This window comes from Thunnus thynnus, chromosome 17 (assembly GCF_963924715.1).
Source record: "Thunnus thynnus chromosome 17, fThuThy2.1, whole genome shotgun sequence".
Classification (NCBI taxonomy): Eukaryota; Metazoa; Chordata; class Actinopteri; order Scombriformes; family Scombridae; genus Thunnus; species Thunnus thynnus.
In genome coordinates, this window is record NC_089533.1 from 16441479 (window position 1) to 16457766 (window position 16288).

Genomic DNA, 16288 nt, shown 5'->3' on the forward strand with positions numbered 1-16288 from the left:
GCTCAGAGATGCATTAAACATGTCTTTAATCTGGCGTTCACGTGGCCATTAATGTGTGTGTGTTTTTTTTGCATGTGTAATAAACTAATTTATCTGCTGCATGATTAAACTTCAGGAGCAGGGGAGGGAAGAGTTTGTGTGAGTGTGGCTGAGGAACAGAGATGGAGATTTTCTTATTCACATGTTTCATTTATTTTTTTTTACGAATATTTTTTTTTTCATTTTTTCCCCTCAAAATTTAAACATCACAGTATTTTATGTATGTTATCTTCTTTTTTCATATAGTAATGAAACATTGTCGTTCATGCCACTTTCATTTGCTTGAAATTTACCTGGCATTGAAGTAGCAACAAGTACCTGCATTTGCACATCTCTCTCTCTCTCTCTCTCTCTCTCTCTCTCTCTCTCTCTCTCTCTCTCTCTCTCTCTCTCTCTCTCTCTGTCTCTCTCTTTTATAGTCAGCATGCTCTCCTGTGACAGTCTTGAGACATCAGATGAACCGCACTCACGGCATGCACGCACTCACCAAACATCTAATTGTTTTCTAATGATCTTTTCCACTGGGCATTGGTTGTTTGGTGTCAGTGCACCACAAAGAAACACCGGTGTGTCAAAGCCTGTAATTATTTCTCCCTCCTAACCGCCTTCTCACTCTTGTGACAGCAGACTTTGAGTTTGGTAATATTCATAGCTTTTGACTCCAGCAGAGAGAGAGACAGCTTGTTTAGCGAAATCATATTTCACCCAAAGATTCCTGTTTTAAATGCGTGAGTGGTCCAATTGTAATTTGTAATGTCACGGAGTTTTTTTTTTTCTTTTCCTTGCTTTTCTGCACATCTCCTCCATTGGTTAGATTTGGTGAGGGTGGGGTCTCACTTAACAACCATTGACGTAGTCCTTTTTAAATGGGTTTTAATAGAGACGCAGTCTATGTGAGAACAGAGAAAAGTGTTTTGAGACAAAGATAAAGGAGGGAAAAACAGAAGGATGAAGTGGTGAGGAGGTTTGGAGTTTTCTGGATTGGTACGCGATATTGCTGTACTGCGCGCTTTAAATCTGTGTGGAGCCTCTGGAGTGGGCACAACTGGTGTCCTCTCATATTCACAGAAGCAATCAGTTGCTTTTGAGCATCAGGTGAGCATTTCAGCCCTACTTCTTCTTTCTCTTGGCTACACACTCCTCTTTCAGCAGAGGAGCAGAAAGAGTGAACGCACCTTAACAATATGACCGAAGGATCCGCGCCTTGACGCGCCCCGGTGCGTGCATGTTGGACCGGTGAGAGTGTGGACTAGTATGAAGCGCCATGGCTTGGTGTGACCGCGGGGTTCAAACGCTGCTGGCCACCGTGGGGGCTTTCGCTGCCTTCAGCCTGATGACCATCGCCATCGGCACGGACTACTGGCTCTATTCGCGGGCGTACATCTGCAACGGCACCAATGCCACCACAGACGAGACCCAGTCGCAGCCCAAAACCAAGAAGGGCGATCTCACCCACTCCGGGCTGTGGAGAATCTGCTGTATTGAAGGTAAGCCCGCTCCAAGTCTAGTCTCACTTTGGGGGGGCTCTATACGCATGGAAGCTGTCAACATGTGTCGTGCTCTAACAAGCTGAGACTCACATTGTACTGCTTTATGTTATTTCCGTACGAGAAATAGTTTAAATTATGTCTTTTGTCCGCGGAGGAGTCTTTTGTTTCTCAGTGCGCACAGTCATCTGAGCGCACAAAAGTACGCACTCCCTTTACGCACACCTTATGTCTGTAGGATATCTGAAGATGGAGACACACGAGAAGAATGATCATATAGGTGAACCAAGGTTATAGGTCAGATGGACAAAGCGTAGATGCACAAAGACACGGATTTCAACACCACAGATCTGCTGAAGTAGCAAATGAACGCGAAACAAACGAGCAGTGTCCCGCTACGCGCTCAACTCAAGCTGTCTGCCAACTGTTACATCGTCTTGTTCAAGCACAGGCCCACACAATAAATTCGGCTGTGTTATAGTCTGCAAAAGATTGCGATGCCAAACCGACGCGTCTGAGCCCATTCACTTTTAAGCCGGTCGCTGCCAGCAAATGCGCGCGCTATTAGTCTACTTTCATTCATGTCTTCATTGTATCCGATGCTGTTGCTTGGCAACATCCCTGAAATTGCTATGGAAACATGCCCGGTGATTTAAAAATAGATGACTCTGAGTTCACGTCATGTCCAAGCGAAATAGCAAAATTATTTGTCATTATAGGAAATGTGGCAAACATCCATTATTTCATCTTTTCATCCCTTTGGAAAGTGTTTTTACGCATTTTGATGTTTGAAAAGGAGGTGCGCTTGCAGTGACGTCTTGTTTCAGATGCAGACAGACACCCATTCATTGACCAACCTTCCTTCCGGCCATCCCTTGACTTCTCGCCTCAGCTATCACTGAGTGAGTCGATGAGACTGGATGGATTTGTTCATGTCACAATCGTCTGTCATGACGCAGTGACTGGTACAAGCAGGTTTGCAAATAAAAATGTCCTGCTGCACCAAAACTCACAAAATGCATCTCTAAATGCACTGCTGGCAACCTTAAACAAACTGTCGAAAAACTGAATTAATGCCACCTGCATGAGTAGACACATTTTAGAGGAGCCTGTGATTTGAACCAATAAATCAAACTGTTGTTTTAAAGGGCATTTTTCCTTTAAGAAGGACTTTGTCCACAGTGACAGGCAAGCACTTCAGAGATAGCTAATGTATCTACAAGAGGAAGTGTCAACCCTAAACACAGCACATTGTGTTCCAGCGGCAGGTACAGAGGAGCTGCTACGAAACGTGACACACAGCCTTGTTGTCATCTCTGGAGCAAAAATAAAATGAAATGCTGTAAATATAGTTGTGTTGTGGGACAGAAAAAAGATCAGAAAGATTATTTTTGCTCTTTTATGTGTTTTCCTTGAACTGTATTGTAATTTGTGTGGATTCAGTAAGATTTTGTATAGATGCCAAGACATTTATTTATCTATCAAAAGGTAACTGAATCTTTTTTGTTTCTTCTTCTCTAAAACCAGCAGAAAATTTTACAGTATGACACCCCAAAAAGGAAAAAAAAGAAAACTTACCTAGGCACTGGATACTTGTTATTGCCTGTCAAACCTGTTTTGGTGGTGCATCAGCTGCTTTTCAGTGTCTGTAGTCCATTCTGTGGATTAGTGAGCTTGTTTTCATTCACATTTTGCAGACTTGACATCAGTTGAACTCAGAGCTCGCATATAGGGAGAGATTTAGCTGTCATCAGTGATTAAACTGTCTCTGGGTTAGTCCTGCGGTGAAGACCAACACTTTAGACACATGTGAAGAACATCCTGGTGTGTTATGACACTCGCAATTTACTGAGAGTCATGCTCGGCTGGGCACCTGTCTGGGATGTGGACAGACTCACGGTCTGCATTATGTCCTCTAATACCCTAAGAAATGATGACAAATTACAAATGCCAGCCAACAATTATGTCAAGCATGATTTCCCATCGGTGCTTTGAAGTAAATAATGAAAGCGGATTAATGACAGACTGGATTGATGTTGATGAGGCTGGGGACAAAGACTGGCTCTGTGCAGTGAGACTTCTTTTTTGAAAACATAATTTGCACAAACAAAGGAAAGCCTATCATATCAGTCTCTCCAGCGCTAATAGTTTCACTTCTGTGCCTCTGCCTAAAACGACAAGCTGCTGGACGGTGGCTCTGTTGTCATGGAGACTCATAAGTATAGAGGAGAAGACAAGGAAGGGAGACTCACACACACCCCCCACCCTCCCCCCATCCCTCCTCTCCTCAAACACACACACACACACACACCCCTCTGGTCATTGTGACAAACACACTGGGTTATTGACGGGGACGGCTCTGTGTGCATCACAGCTACTGGGGAAAACATCAACGCGTTTGACTGAGCAGATTGCAGCGACAACATGTCTTTCTCTCAGCGACGACACACTGCTGTAACACACATTGTGCTGTTCAACCCCTCCCGAACCCTGTGATGAAGGTGTTTTCTCGTTGCCCTGTTCCTTCAACAAGCTTTACCTCTTCTCCAGCAGACCTGTGTGACATTTAAGTTGCAGGCAGGAATATATTGCATGAGGCTACTTTACAGTGAGGTCAGCACTACTCTCATGTATGGAGTCCATTGCATTTCTCAATAGCTGGTTTGATTTTTTTATCCTTCCCTGTTTTTTCCCCCCACATGAATATTGTGAGGCCAGGGTAGCGCCCACGAGTGCACCGAGTGGGGCTAATTTGCATCACAATCGGCAATGCATCAGAGGCTGTTGCTTCCGCGTGGCTCCAGTACATAAATCCAACTCTGAGAATGAGAAAGAACCTAATGAATAATCTAATTAGCAGGTACATATTTACAGTAAACACCCTAACGGAGGAAGGCAGATGTTTTTGTGAGGGGACAGCAGTGTCATTTGTACACAGACAATTAGCGCAGGGTTTGGTTTATGTGGGGAGGGGGTCACTTTGCCATCCCCACCATGCTCCATAAGTCAGTAATTAAAACGCAACAACTGAGAAGCCATGCAGGGGCACTAATTAGCCAACAGGCCCCATCTTCCACTTCTGTCATTCCGTCCTCCTCTCTTCCGCCTGATGTGCACTCTCTCTTTTCAACTCTTTAAAGGTTTAACTCTTCCATTCGCATCATTATTTTATCTGTCCTATGGCTTTCTCTTCTGCTATTCTACTTTTTTAATGAACCTCTGTCACCCTCACTTAAAAAACTCACACCAAACCCTTTTCAATTTTGGATGCATTTAATTTCTCTTCTCTTCTCTTCTCTTCTCTTCTCTTCTCTTCTCTTCTCTTCTCTTCTCTTCTCTTCTCTTCTACTTTTTTCATCCCTGTCAGGCTCTAAATTGAGGTCAACATAACGCAGACAAGGAAATATGCCATTTTTTTGCTGACATAATTCAAAGAATAATTCATTATCTTGGACTTTGTCAGTTCAGGAGTTGGTGGGAAAGGTGGGATGAACACCTGGATTACTGTACTACCTGATAAATCTGTAAGGACAGGGAAAGGAAAAGAAGTCAAAATCAAACAATATATTTTAGTGCATTTACATATGACAGGGATTTGTCATAGCAATTTTATAATATACACAAACAAGACTTTAAAGCAAAAGAATGAGAAGAATCCATTTCTAATACATATATTTTTAAGGGACACGTTGTTTTAAGACATGTGGTTTCAAACACAAAGAAAATATACAATATAAAAGATGTAAAAGAACACCTACATGTTACACTTAATCTTTCATTTATATTCTCTTTCAAAGCAGAAAATCTTAAGATCATATATGTACAGTACCTATCAAAAGTTTAGACACACCTTCCCATTCATTTTCTGAGTCATTTTCAATAGGCTATATATGGAGATGGATCTCAGTTTTCCTCCAAAAACATGGATACACATGCACAGTCTACCCCAAGCAGAGCTGTCTTTGAAGAAATTGCTGCCTGGTGACAATTTAATTAACCAACTGTCAGTCATATCAACACTGAATCACTGATGTCTTCACCAAATTACTTTTCTTTTATCCTCACTTAGACTGAAAGTGGAGGGGTTTGTTTGATTACACAGATGCTTTTATATTGCATCCCGGCATCCCCTGCCTCGATAGTAATAAATGTATGTATTGTTAAGTAAGTGTGAGTTGTGCGTGCATGTCTGCATTTTATATCAAGCCCCAGTAACAGTGTTCTGTCTGTTTACAGCTTTATAAAACCCAATCATCCCACCTGCTATAAACCACAGAGCGCTCTCCCTCGTCAGTGTTCACGCTATCTGTCGCAGAAAGCAACAAGAAGAAAAGCAAAGCAAGTTGTTTCTACTCCTGTTTGCTGTAAATCTGTTATGTGGAGCCAGTAGCAATACTGAAAGAATATCACCCACCAGAGGCCTCACAGTTCTAGTGAAATACAATATTAACGTCACTTTTGATTACTTTATTCATCAATCTATTTTCAGAGCTATTGAAGTGTGAAAACGCAGAAGTAGAGCCATATATCACATGTAGCTCATTGTCATTATATACTGTACTCCTGGAGACACCAGGAGGTGAGCAAGTGTTGGATTTGATGAGACAATGCTATTGGTGTATTCCACTGAGGCCGCTCCCTTATTGGCTGAGCTACGTTAATTCAAAATAATGACAACGTGCATCATCCTGTTGCCACTGGCACCACAGCTGTGACAGCTGCTTCCACCGCAATGTGTATTTGTGTGTGTATGTTTGCATGTACATGTGTCTGTGTGCTTACGTCTGTCCATTTGGGATCGCAGTCATGTATTGTTAAGCGGTGACAGATCTGCGAAGGGGAAACCAGGGAAGCGCCGTCTCTTGTTTCAAAATATGATGAAGATGTCAAAAGGATTCTTGTAGATTGTATATGTAAATGAGCTTATTAAAGACTAACAGGGGTTGCCATGGAAAAGAGGAGGAGATGCTCAGCATGGGGCTTTGCAACTCCAGTCAGGCCCGGGGAACCCATTATTTCCCATGTAATGTGTTTACTGTGTAAGATTAATTTCCAATTTGTCACAGCACACATCACCTTGTAATAGGCAACTGAATTTATAAAATATAAGTCTGTCTGATCAACCTTTTGTCCCTGTCTGATTCTCTACTTGTCCTTTCAGTTTCACAGTTGTTACATTGCACAGCTGTCCTCCAACCTTTAATGCTCGATCCACGTTTTGCCCTTTAACGCTCTCTCTGTACCTTTCCTGATTTCTCTTTCCCCCGTTTAACGTGGCCTCCTATCTTTTCTCATCTCCGTCGATCCTCTGCTCTCCGTACTTTTGTTATTTCATTTCCTTGTACCTTCCTCCCTTGTTTAATCTCTACTTCCTCCCTCATCCTTCCCTCCCAAGCTAGTCAGTATTCAGACTTTATTTCATTTCATGAAGGGTCCATCTGACAGCCAGCGCACACGCACACACACATGCACACACACACAAACTAAACGTAGACATTGAGCTGATAACTGTCACTCATAAATCCAGGGCCTCGAGGCCTCCGCCTATAATCCGATTCCCAATCAGTTGCAATATTGTCTTCAATTTCTTCCATCCACCACACACACAAACACACAGCCACACACAGCTACACACACACACAAACACACACACACACAGACAAGACAGAGGCGTCAGACAGGCTGGAGTTGCTGGGGTCTGCGCTGGAATAGAGAATGAAGAATATCATGCGATCAAAATTAATAGTAGTGTTCTGGGTTCGCAGTGAAAGGTGTGTTTTTGTGTGCTGTTTTGAAATGGTGTAAAAGCAGTCTGACATTTCTGTTTAGTAGAAAACACACACACACACACACACACTAACAAATATGTGCGGGTGCTGCAGCATGATTTGGTGTTTACACGGCAATTAACAGGGCAGCAAAGGTGTTTGTATTTTTGTTATCTAAGCTGTTCTTAATCTAACCACGTGAGCCAGCTGTGTTTTTTCCACAAGGCACGAAGTCTCACATCGTGGCTTAAAATAGTTCAGAGCCCTTTTTTTTCCATCAGTGACTAGACACAGAAACTTGTGCTCCATTTCCGACGACTGATTTGACACTAATTAATTTGATGTCCTTTATTAAGAAGCAGACCCAGTTAATGGAAGCTAGCCTGCCCTTAAAAGATGTGCCACAGACAATAATGGTGGTGTGGCTCACCCTTGGATACCTGGGAAATGGAGTTGACAGGTGTCTGTCTGTCGTCAGCACAGTCGGTTAATAGGAGGGTTGATTTCCGTATGGTATAGGTCAGCTCTAATCTTTGCTGCCTGTTGGGCGATAAGGGATGAAGACAGGACATTATATTTTTGATGTGGGATAAGTGAAAGTCTTCTATGCATACATGGATAGGAAAAGCTCAACTGAGGTTCAGCCGATGCAAAGACTGCGAGATATGCAAGCGCACACACAATGTAAACAAAATCACTGATATGCTCATGTAAAAGTATGCAAATGAAGCCACAGCCCAGCCTACCTTTAATATAGTGGCGTGCAGCATGACTCACTCACAGCTCAAATGGTGAATGAATAGCCAAAGAGCTTCCAGCATTACCACCGCTGCACTGTGCACATCCATTAACCCCACCCCCAACCCCTTTTCTCTCCAGACAAGGTGTTGTTTATACTCCTGCTCAATTACAGCTAGAGGCTTCTCTCAGCTGTAACCTCTCTCTGTCCCCCTCTCACTCTTTCTCTAACCCTCCACTCCATTCTCCTGTTCTAGTTCACCAAGGCATTAAAAGCTTCCAGCACATGGGCTTTTGTTGCTCAAATAGGCTTCTTGTTCCTCCCAGCACTCAGCCATTCACCTGTGCTGGACGTGCGCCAGATCCTATCAAATCCCCCCTCCTTCATCCCCCCCTTCCGGCAATGCAATCTTAATCACACCACCGTATAGCGTATGCACTGATCCTTGAAACACAAACTACCCCTCCTTACATTGGTTATTCTTTCTTCAGTATGTGTGCACTGAGGTGTGGTCTTTAGTTTGGGGGATTCACAGTGGACCCAGGGAGCTGTCAACTATAACAGCAATGCTTGTCTGAATCCCCAATGTGCTTTATATCAAAGGTCAAAATCTCATTTGCTGCTGGAAGTAAAATCCATGGAGAAGGTAATGACTTAATCTTAGAAAATATGTACGTTTTGTGTGCTATATGTACAAATCCAGTTTAATCCATCCAACAAAAGCTATAAGTAAGAGAGTCTATTTAAAACACAGGAAAAATAAGAAAGTTTTAGAATGAAGTATCTTTTAAAAAACAGGAAAAGCTCTTACAATCTGTGGGTCTTTTCTCATATAAAATAGCATGAATAAAATTGGCTTGACTATGGTATTCATTCAACAGTTGACCAAATAAATCTGAATGGAAGTTATGTTAAAGAATAAGTTTGGCATTTTGGGAAAAACGTTTTACTTTCTTGCTGAGAATTAGATGAAAAGATCGATACCACTCATGTGTCTGGGTGTGACATCAACTAAGCGAATGACTGTATTTCCCAAAATGTTGAACTATTCCATTGAATTATTCAGAAAGGCAGTATGTCCCCCTATTATATACTGCTGCTGCTGTCTCTTCTTTACCAAGAAGCCGCACTGTTAAGACATGAAAAATAACCAGAGGTCGTCTGGGAAGTGACTTTCCACTCCACTCTGTTTTATCTGAGACAAGAGCACAGGAAGGTCTTACTCCAGAGGACACAGTTTAACAAAAACAGGTCAGTGGATAGGGAGCAACTGTGGCTCTGACTCCAGCACCCGCTCAACCTTCAGCCAGCTGAAACCAACTGGAGTTTGATAAATTCACATCAAAAGTGTAACCCCAGGCTTTGAATAAATCCACTTTAACTTGCCTCAAAAGCAGATTAATACATATCTTCTTGATCCTATTTGTTGTCCGAACAGTCCTCATTTCTTAAACATCACTTATATCAGATTATAACAGCACTTCGGTGTGTGCAGTGAGCCATAAACCATGAGTTTCTCTGTCTTTGTCTTGCAGGTATCAATCAAGACAGCTGTTACAGAATCAACCATTTCCCTGATGACAATGACTACGACACAGACAGCTCTGAATACTTGCTGCGTAAGTTCTCCCCACACATATCTTTTTGTCTGGCGTTCTTAAAACTGACTGTAAGTTATTTTGAAGGGCGAGAAGGAAGTCCAGCCATCTTCAACTAGGCAATACTCATTTATACATAGATTAATAAAATGCAGAACAAAGATATAAAGCTAACAGAGATATGTGACAGCTTTCAGAGAGACAGGCTTTAAATACATTCAAGGCTTGATTACAAGAAATGTCAGACTGTGATCACACTACCATGTTTTTATCTTTTTTCCTATTTTTTCTGTTTGGATTTTTGACATTTCAGACACTCATAATTACTGAGGTCCTAGTCTTGGAGATGATTTTAAAGCGGTTATAGCCTTGCCTAACCTAAGTGCAAGGTAAAGCCAGTTCTCTATATTGTCAGTGGTTGGTTGTCATACTTGAATGTAATGTTTCTTACTTAAGACTCAGTATAGTCCACTCTCACAAAAGATAACTTGACTTTACGCTGTGTTTACTGGCATGGAGGTCCAACATAGAAAGGGCTCTTTTTTCACTAAAATGCGTTTTTAAAAAGGCGAGAAAATCTGCAAAAAACAGGAACACAAAAATCTGGATGAAAATAAGATTCTAGAAATGCTGTACCATCTGCAGTGTAAATGCCCCCTAGTTTATTGTTTTTTATTTCTTAATTACTTTGAGAGATGTTGGTGTAGGATCAGCAGCTTGTTTGCATTTTCCCCTCATTTCTCTTTCCTTTTCCAATTAAGCGAAGCATATTCTGAACTGTGCTCAACTCAAAGAGGAACTTGTTTACTCTAAACTGTGGTGAGGAGTCTTCTTGCAGCAGAAAACAGAGCAACTTTTGGCTACGTGGGGATAGACAGTAAATCCCTTGTTAAAACCAGTTTACATCAATCTGCTCCTCTAAAGAACTTAATGTATTTTTCTATGAAAACTGGTTAAAAGACGAAATTGACCAGGCTTACACATAGATTGTGATTCATTTGATATAAAAATGGGGTATTCAATCAGCAAAGGGCCTTCATTTAAGGCACTGCCAATTCAGTATGTGCTTAATATATGGAGACTTATCAGACTTTGGACAAAGTCCAAACTCCATTAGTCAGACTAAATAAAAGGACAGCTTAATAAAAGACTTCACAGTTGAATGGGATCATCCGTCCTTGGAAACTTGAAAAATGGCACAGTGATTAATTTGTGGGGAGGTGATAGTCAGTGAGAGCTCTTGCTACATCCCACAGCTGATTAGCAAAGCTTTGTCACAACAAGGCTCTAAAGTATACATGATAATGGAGTTCTCAAAAGTGGATGGGAGAGGAGGTGGGATTGGATAGATGAAGGCTCAACAGGGCAATGAAAATGCCAATTATTTAAAAGGGCAGATTTTTTAAAATACATTTTATTTAAAAAATGTCTTGTAAATGATTGTATTTCAGTGTCTGTAAATTGCTTTGTAATTGCTTTGATCTATTGATAGTTTGATTGATTTATTCTTTTGCATTAATCTCTCCAACTTGTCCTTTTATTGTACAATCAAATATTAAGTATAATCAATATTTTTATTATAACAATGTTTTAAATGACAATGCATAATAAGAGAGATGTTGCTTCTAGTAAACCTACAGGGAATTATTACCAGTCTGCAGCTCCCCTCGGCTTTACTGAGCTTTATTGTGAGTTTCAGCTCATTGTTTAGCTGTCCGCCCCATGACTTTACTGTGTCGGTTCACTCTCACTGCTCTCATACAATTGTTTTTGGCTCTAAAACCCCCTGTACACTACATGCTCAACACCAAACAGCAGACACAGTTAGCGACTAGCGACATAGTCAAATGCTTGACTATGTTCACCAGCATTCAAGAGAATGAATATTGGTTGTCCGTGCACCAGGTGGACAGAAATATGACTCCATGAGTGACAATGTTGCTCCGTAACCGCCGGATGTGTAAATAAGCAACCGTTTCCGTTGCCCCCAAGTGGGGCAGTCAGGGCAGAAAGTTAGTTACTGCAAGTTTTATGAATTCCATTAAACTATTTGCTGTGACTTAGTAGTTAATTAGGTCTTTGCCATGTCCTCCCTCCTCTGTCTCTACAGGTATAGTTCGTGCCTCCAGTGTGTTCCCCATCCTCAGTACCATCCTGCTGATGCTCGGCGGGCTGTGTGTAGGGGTGGACCGAGTCTACAACAAGACAAACAATGTCCTCCTCAGTGCAGGCATTCTCTTTGTAGCTGCAGGTGAGTCGGAGGATTACACTCTCAGCCGTGAATCCCAGCTTGGAGTGATGATGTCAGGGCTGGGTCCCATAATGAAGAAAGGCAGCTTAAAGTGGCACCTGTGGTCACATATTGTACTTCATCAGTGGTGCAATCATAAAGATGAACTCCATTCTCCACCGAAGATGGTCAGGGTCTCCTTCATCACACATCTCACACACGAATATTGAGGACACATGTCATTAAGGGCCTCAGTAGTGATGAGAGTCCTGTAATCATTGGCTGACAAACACCTTCACACAGTTTTCATGGATGTCCTGATTGAAAGTGGTAAAGTCATGAATGATTGATCCTTGCTGGCTTTTCCTTCACCTTTTTACTCATCCTTTTATGCTATTTCCCTCCCTCCATCTCTTTCTTTTTTTCATGTTTCATTTTTCTGTCTTTCTTTTTCTCATTCATCAGGTCTGAGCAACATAATTGGCATCATTGTCTACATCTCCAGCAATGCAGGAGACCCCAGTGATAAACGTGACGATGACAAGAAGTACACTTACTCCTACGGCTGGTCGTTCTACTTTGGCGCCCTTTCCTTCATTGTTGCCGAAACTGTGGCCGTCCTCACAATCAACATCTACATTGAGAAAAACAAGGAAGTCCGCTGGAGGGCGCGGCGCGAGTTTATCCGTTCACTCTCTTCCTCTTCCCCATATTCGAGAATACCGAGTTTCCGCTACCGCCGGCGGACATCGCACGCCAGCTCTCATTCTACGGAGGCTTCACGGGAGAACTCACCTGTGGTTGGACTGAAGAGGGCGACATCTTCTAGTGGGCCCCTGGATGAGCTGTCCATGTACGCCCTGGCGAGGGACAGTGTGACAGAGAACACGTACAGCCCCGAACACGAGGCAGCTGCTGAGTTCCTCCAGGTCCATAACTGTTTCCCCAATGATTTAAAGGATGGGGTAAATCGCAGAACCACACCGGTGTGAGCGGCATGTGAATGGGCTCAAGGTTAATCCTGGAAGTGGATAAACGGGAAAATGATGAAAAAACCAGTGGGCAGACCTGTTGGAGCCTGCGTGCTTGTGATAGTCTGCCATCTTTTCAAAGGCACAGTTTTCAAAGAGAGACTGTCCTTTTTGGAAATAACCAGGAGACGAAAGGACAGTCAGCCGAACAGAAGACGAGCCAATTAACAGAACCATCATGAGTTCCTTTCTCATGTATCTGCTTTTAGAGATCATCAAAGCAGAATAGAGTAACCATTGTCTGTGCTGTAGCCAAATCAGTGTTATCGTTCAGCTGCGTCGAAATGCTTAAATTACCAGTGTGTTGATCATAACCCTTGTTTGGGTAATGGTCACTACACACGTTGAGGTGTGCCAATCAGCATTATACTACCTGTAAATGATATAACAAGGTGCTAAATGATATGTACTCTTTGACTTGAAAGTGTTCCATTTGTGTGTGAAGTTGCTTTAAAGTGTGGACCTCTCTCCAAAGTTTTTATTGTGTCCTCATAACTACTGTGGTCTTGCCTTATACTCTAATCATAGATTTGAAAGAGATGACTCTCTCCCAGCACTGCCCTTTGGAATAATGTATGGCCTTTGAAACAAACTCAAATGACGAATATTTTTGCTTTTTGATGAGAGCAGGCTTTGTGAGTCTGTCTTTACAAAATGATTGACTCGCCGAGTTGCAACGTATTGAATGTTTGATATTTTAGCAGATTGTACATGTCAACCATTGAATCCCCCCAAATATGAAAGATATGAAAGGTTTTGTCTTCTTTTCTGTCTCTTCCTTACTGACGTTTGTCATTTGGAACAAAATGTCCGTTTTGTCAGTGGAACACCTCTGTTCAATGGCCCCTTTTATTCACTTCCATATCAGTCTGCCATCCTTCCATCCCCCCCTCCCCTGATGGATGTGACATTGTGTATGTGCCTGTCACAAAAGAAGAACAGCTGACAAAAAGGGGGTGCCCAGAACTGCGAAAAGGCACAGGTCAGGACTTCCTTTTGCTCTGAATGGAGCCCTGGCATCCAGAGTGTTTAATGGATAAGGATCAGAGCCAGGCAGTCTGTCTGTCACACCGCCTGTGAGTCCATCTGGCCGTCTATTTCCCCCTCCTGTGTCGAACAGAGACCCCAGACAGTGGCAGAGGGAGCTGTCTGCAACCGCGTCCCTGAAGACTCTGTGTGTGTACGGCCATCCTGCACATCCATCACTGCTCTTTCTTTCAGTTCTCTCAGGAAATACTGTGTTGTGGCAGGCTTTACACTTTTGAGGTCCTCTCCATGCTTTGTGGCAGCAATGGACCAGTGATAAAGATAGACCTGGTGAAAATGAAGAAAAGAAAAAAATGCCATTACTGTATTGGTAGATACTGTAGAAAATGTTGTGAGTGTTTGCTTGAGCTTTCTCTAAGAACCAGTTGGGGTGGGCTTTTTTCTCAGTCTTAGGGCTATTCAGCTGGTTCTGGTTTGGCAAACGAGCTCACTCAACCACAGAATAGTATTTGATTGTATTTAGTGTGTTTGATATTCCTTTAGCGATACCACATATATCCAGCTGAGCCCATGTAATATAAAGCCATCAGTATGATCCATTCGGATTGTAGATCTTACACTTTTATATCACAGTGTGGGGAAAAAAAATCCAAATGTGTTTGTTTGTAATGTAAAGTTGTATATAAAAGTACACTAAAAAAAAAAACACCACAAGAAATACACATTTAAAGACATGTACAGATGATTCAAAGCATTATTTTACTGAACAATGTCTCAAATACTGATGCAGCTTGTTGAATAATGGCTTGAAGCAATCTGGCATCGATCATACAATTAAATTTACCATTTTATATTCCGGTTAACAATCACTGGTTTTGCTGTTATCAGTAAAAAAAGAAGATAACCTACTGAATATTCTGTTTTGTAAGGTGAAGTACAGTAAGTACATTAGGAGAAGATATGTGTATACAGCAGCTGTACTTTACTGTATGTGCTTTTATTTATTTATGGCTTACTGTTGTGGTGAAATAAGCACATTTTCTTTTTTCAAGGAATTAATAATAAAGCTTTGAGTATGGAGGTTCAGCGGAGCACGTGCTAATCTGATGAGAATAAAAAATCACAGGGAAAGAAATTAAGGCACTCTTGTCTTCTTGTATCAAAAAACATGAACTCATTTTCCGAGACGCCTTCACCAGAAATTGAAGAAACCAACTGGGAGGTACTTTGTTTTTTTGATATTGGATAGTAGGGTGCCTTTGTTTTATTTTTTTTCTCCTGATTTTATTGTTCCATTCTAATAAGCAATTGTTTTCCTTATTGTCACTCTTTAGTTACTACCAAAAACATACTGTACATAGACCAATAAACTAAATCAGGGTCACATTGTTGTGCTTTAGTGGTGATTTCTTTAAAAAAATATCAACATATTCACCCCAGGAAAAATGTAACAGGACTACCCTCCATCAAAGGAATACAGACCAGTTAATGTATAGACTGTATGTCAAATGATTACAGTGGAGGAATAATCTCAGCGGAGCTTGTTTTCCATTGAAGACCTTTGATTGTAGTGTTTCATTCAGATTTCTGGGACTGACCTTCTCCGAGTCCTGAATGCCTCTTCAGTTCAGACGCATAAGACTGAATCACTGTCATCTCATGATGAATGAGCCACTTCAGCCTTGGAGTCTCCACATTGTTTGGCAGAGAAATAAATCAGTCAGCATCACGCTAATGGCAGCGCTCTTAGATCAAAATGTTAAAAAGCCGTCACTCTCCCTCAGAGAGATGCCACCTGACCGAACGAAGCCATTTTTTATCTCAGCAGTCGCCCGACTGATTCAGTCAGTGAGCAGAGCAAACTCTTCTTTTCTTAATGTGTTTCTGTGAATCATATGAATCAATTATTCTTCAGAGTTATGCTCTGCAAAGGTTTGATCACATGCAGCTATGAACCTGCATGGAAAAACCTGTAGGCCTGTTATAGTTGCTGTTTGCATATAGTTCAAAAGCACTGTATCATAATGTTCCTGGAGAGAACTCTCTGTTTCAGGTTTATAAAACCACCAGTTAGATAACTACATACACTGAGGTATGATGTGCCTCATACATTATCCAGTTGCTGTCTCATATGGATAATTATGTTGGTGTGATTTCATTTTGTTCAAAGAGGAAACAGAGCTGTTTATCTAGCTGGGGAAATTATTTTTTGATAGTAATATGTGATGTTGCAGTACAGCAGCTACGCCCGCCCTTGTAATTTTCACCTAATTTCATTTTTCTTTAATCTTTGCTCATTAACCCACAATTCACTATCCAACATCACATAACCTCTGCTTCACGTAGATGGATGGAGAAAAGCTTTTGGTATAACAGGTTAAATGAGTGAGGATGGTGCCACGGAGGCGA

The 16288-nt window shown here is 41.7% G+C and overlaps 1 protein-coding gene across 1 annotated transcript; it reads left to right on the plus strand.

Moving 5' to 3' along the window:
• Positions 1 to 546: 546 nt before the first annotated feature.
• On the plus strand, positions 547 to 15180 carry LOC137168396 (voltage-dependent calcium channel gamma-4 subunit-like). The gene is made up of 4 exons (XM_067570951.1): positions 547 to 1526; positions 9569 to 9652; positions 11742 to 11882; positions 12327 to 15180. Exons 1-4 carry the CDS (start codon positions 1304 to 1306, stop codon positions 12851 to 12853), a joined length of 975 nt encoding a protein of 324 aa, XP_067427052.1. The 5' UTR covers positions 547 to 1303; the 3' UTR covers positions 12854 to 15180.
• The last annotated feature ends 1108 nt before the right edge of the window (positions 15181 to 16288 follow it).

Coding starts and splice junctions, on each gene's coding strand:
- LOC137168396 (XM_067570951.1), top strand. CDS start 1,304: ATGGCTTGGTGTGACCGCGGGGTTCAAACGCTGCTGGCCACCGTGGGG. Junction 1,527..9,568: donor GAGAATCTGCTGTATTGAAG/GTAAGCCCGCTC, acceptor TTTGTCTTGCAG/GTATCAATCAAGACAGCTGT. Junction 9,653..11,741: donor CAGCTCTGAATACTTGCTGC/GTAAGTTCTCCC, acceptor CTGTCTCTACAG/GTATAGTTCGTGCCTCCAGT.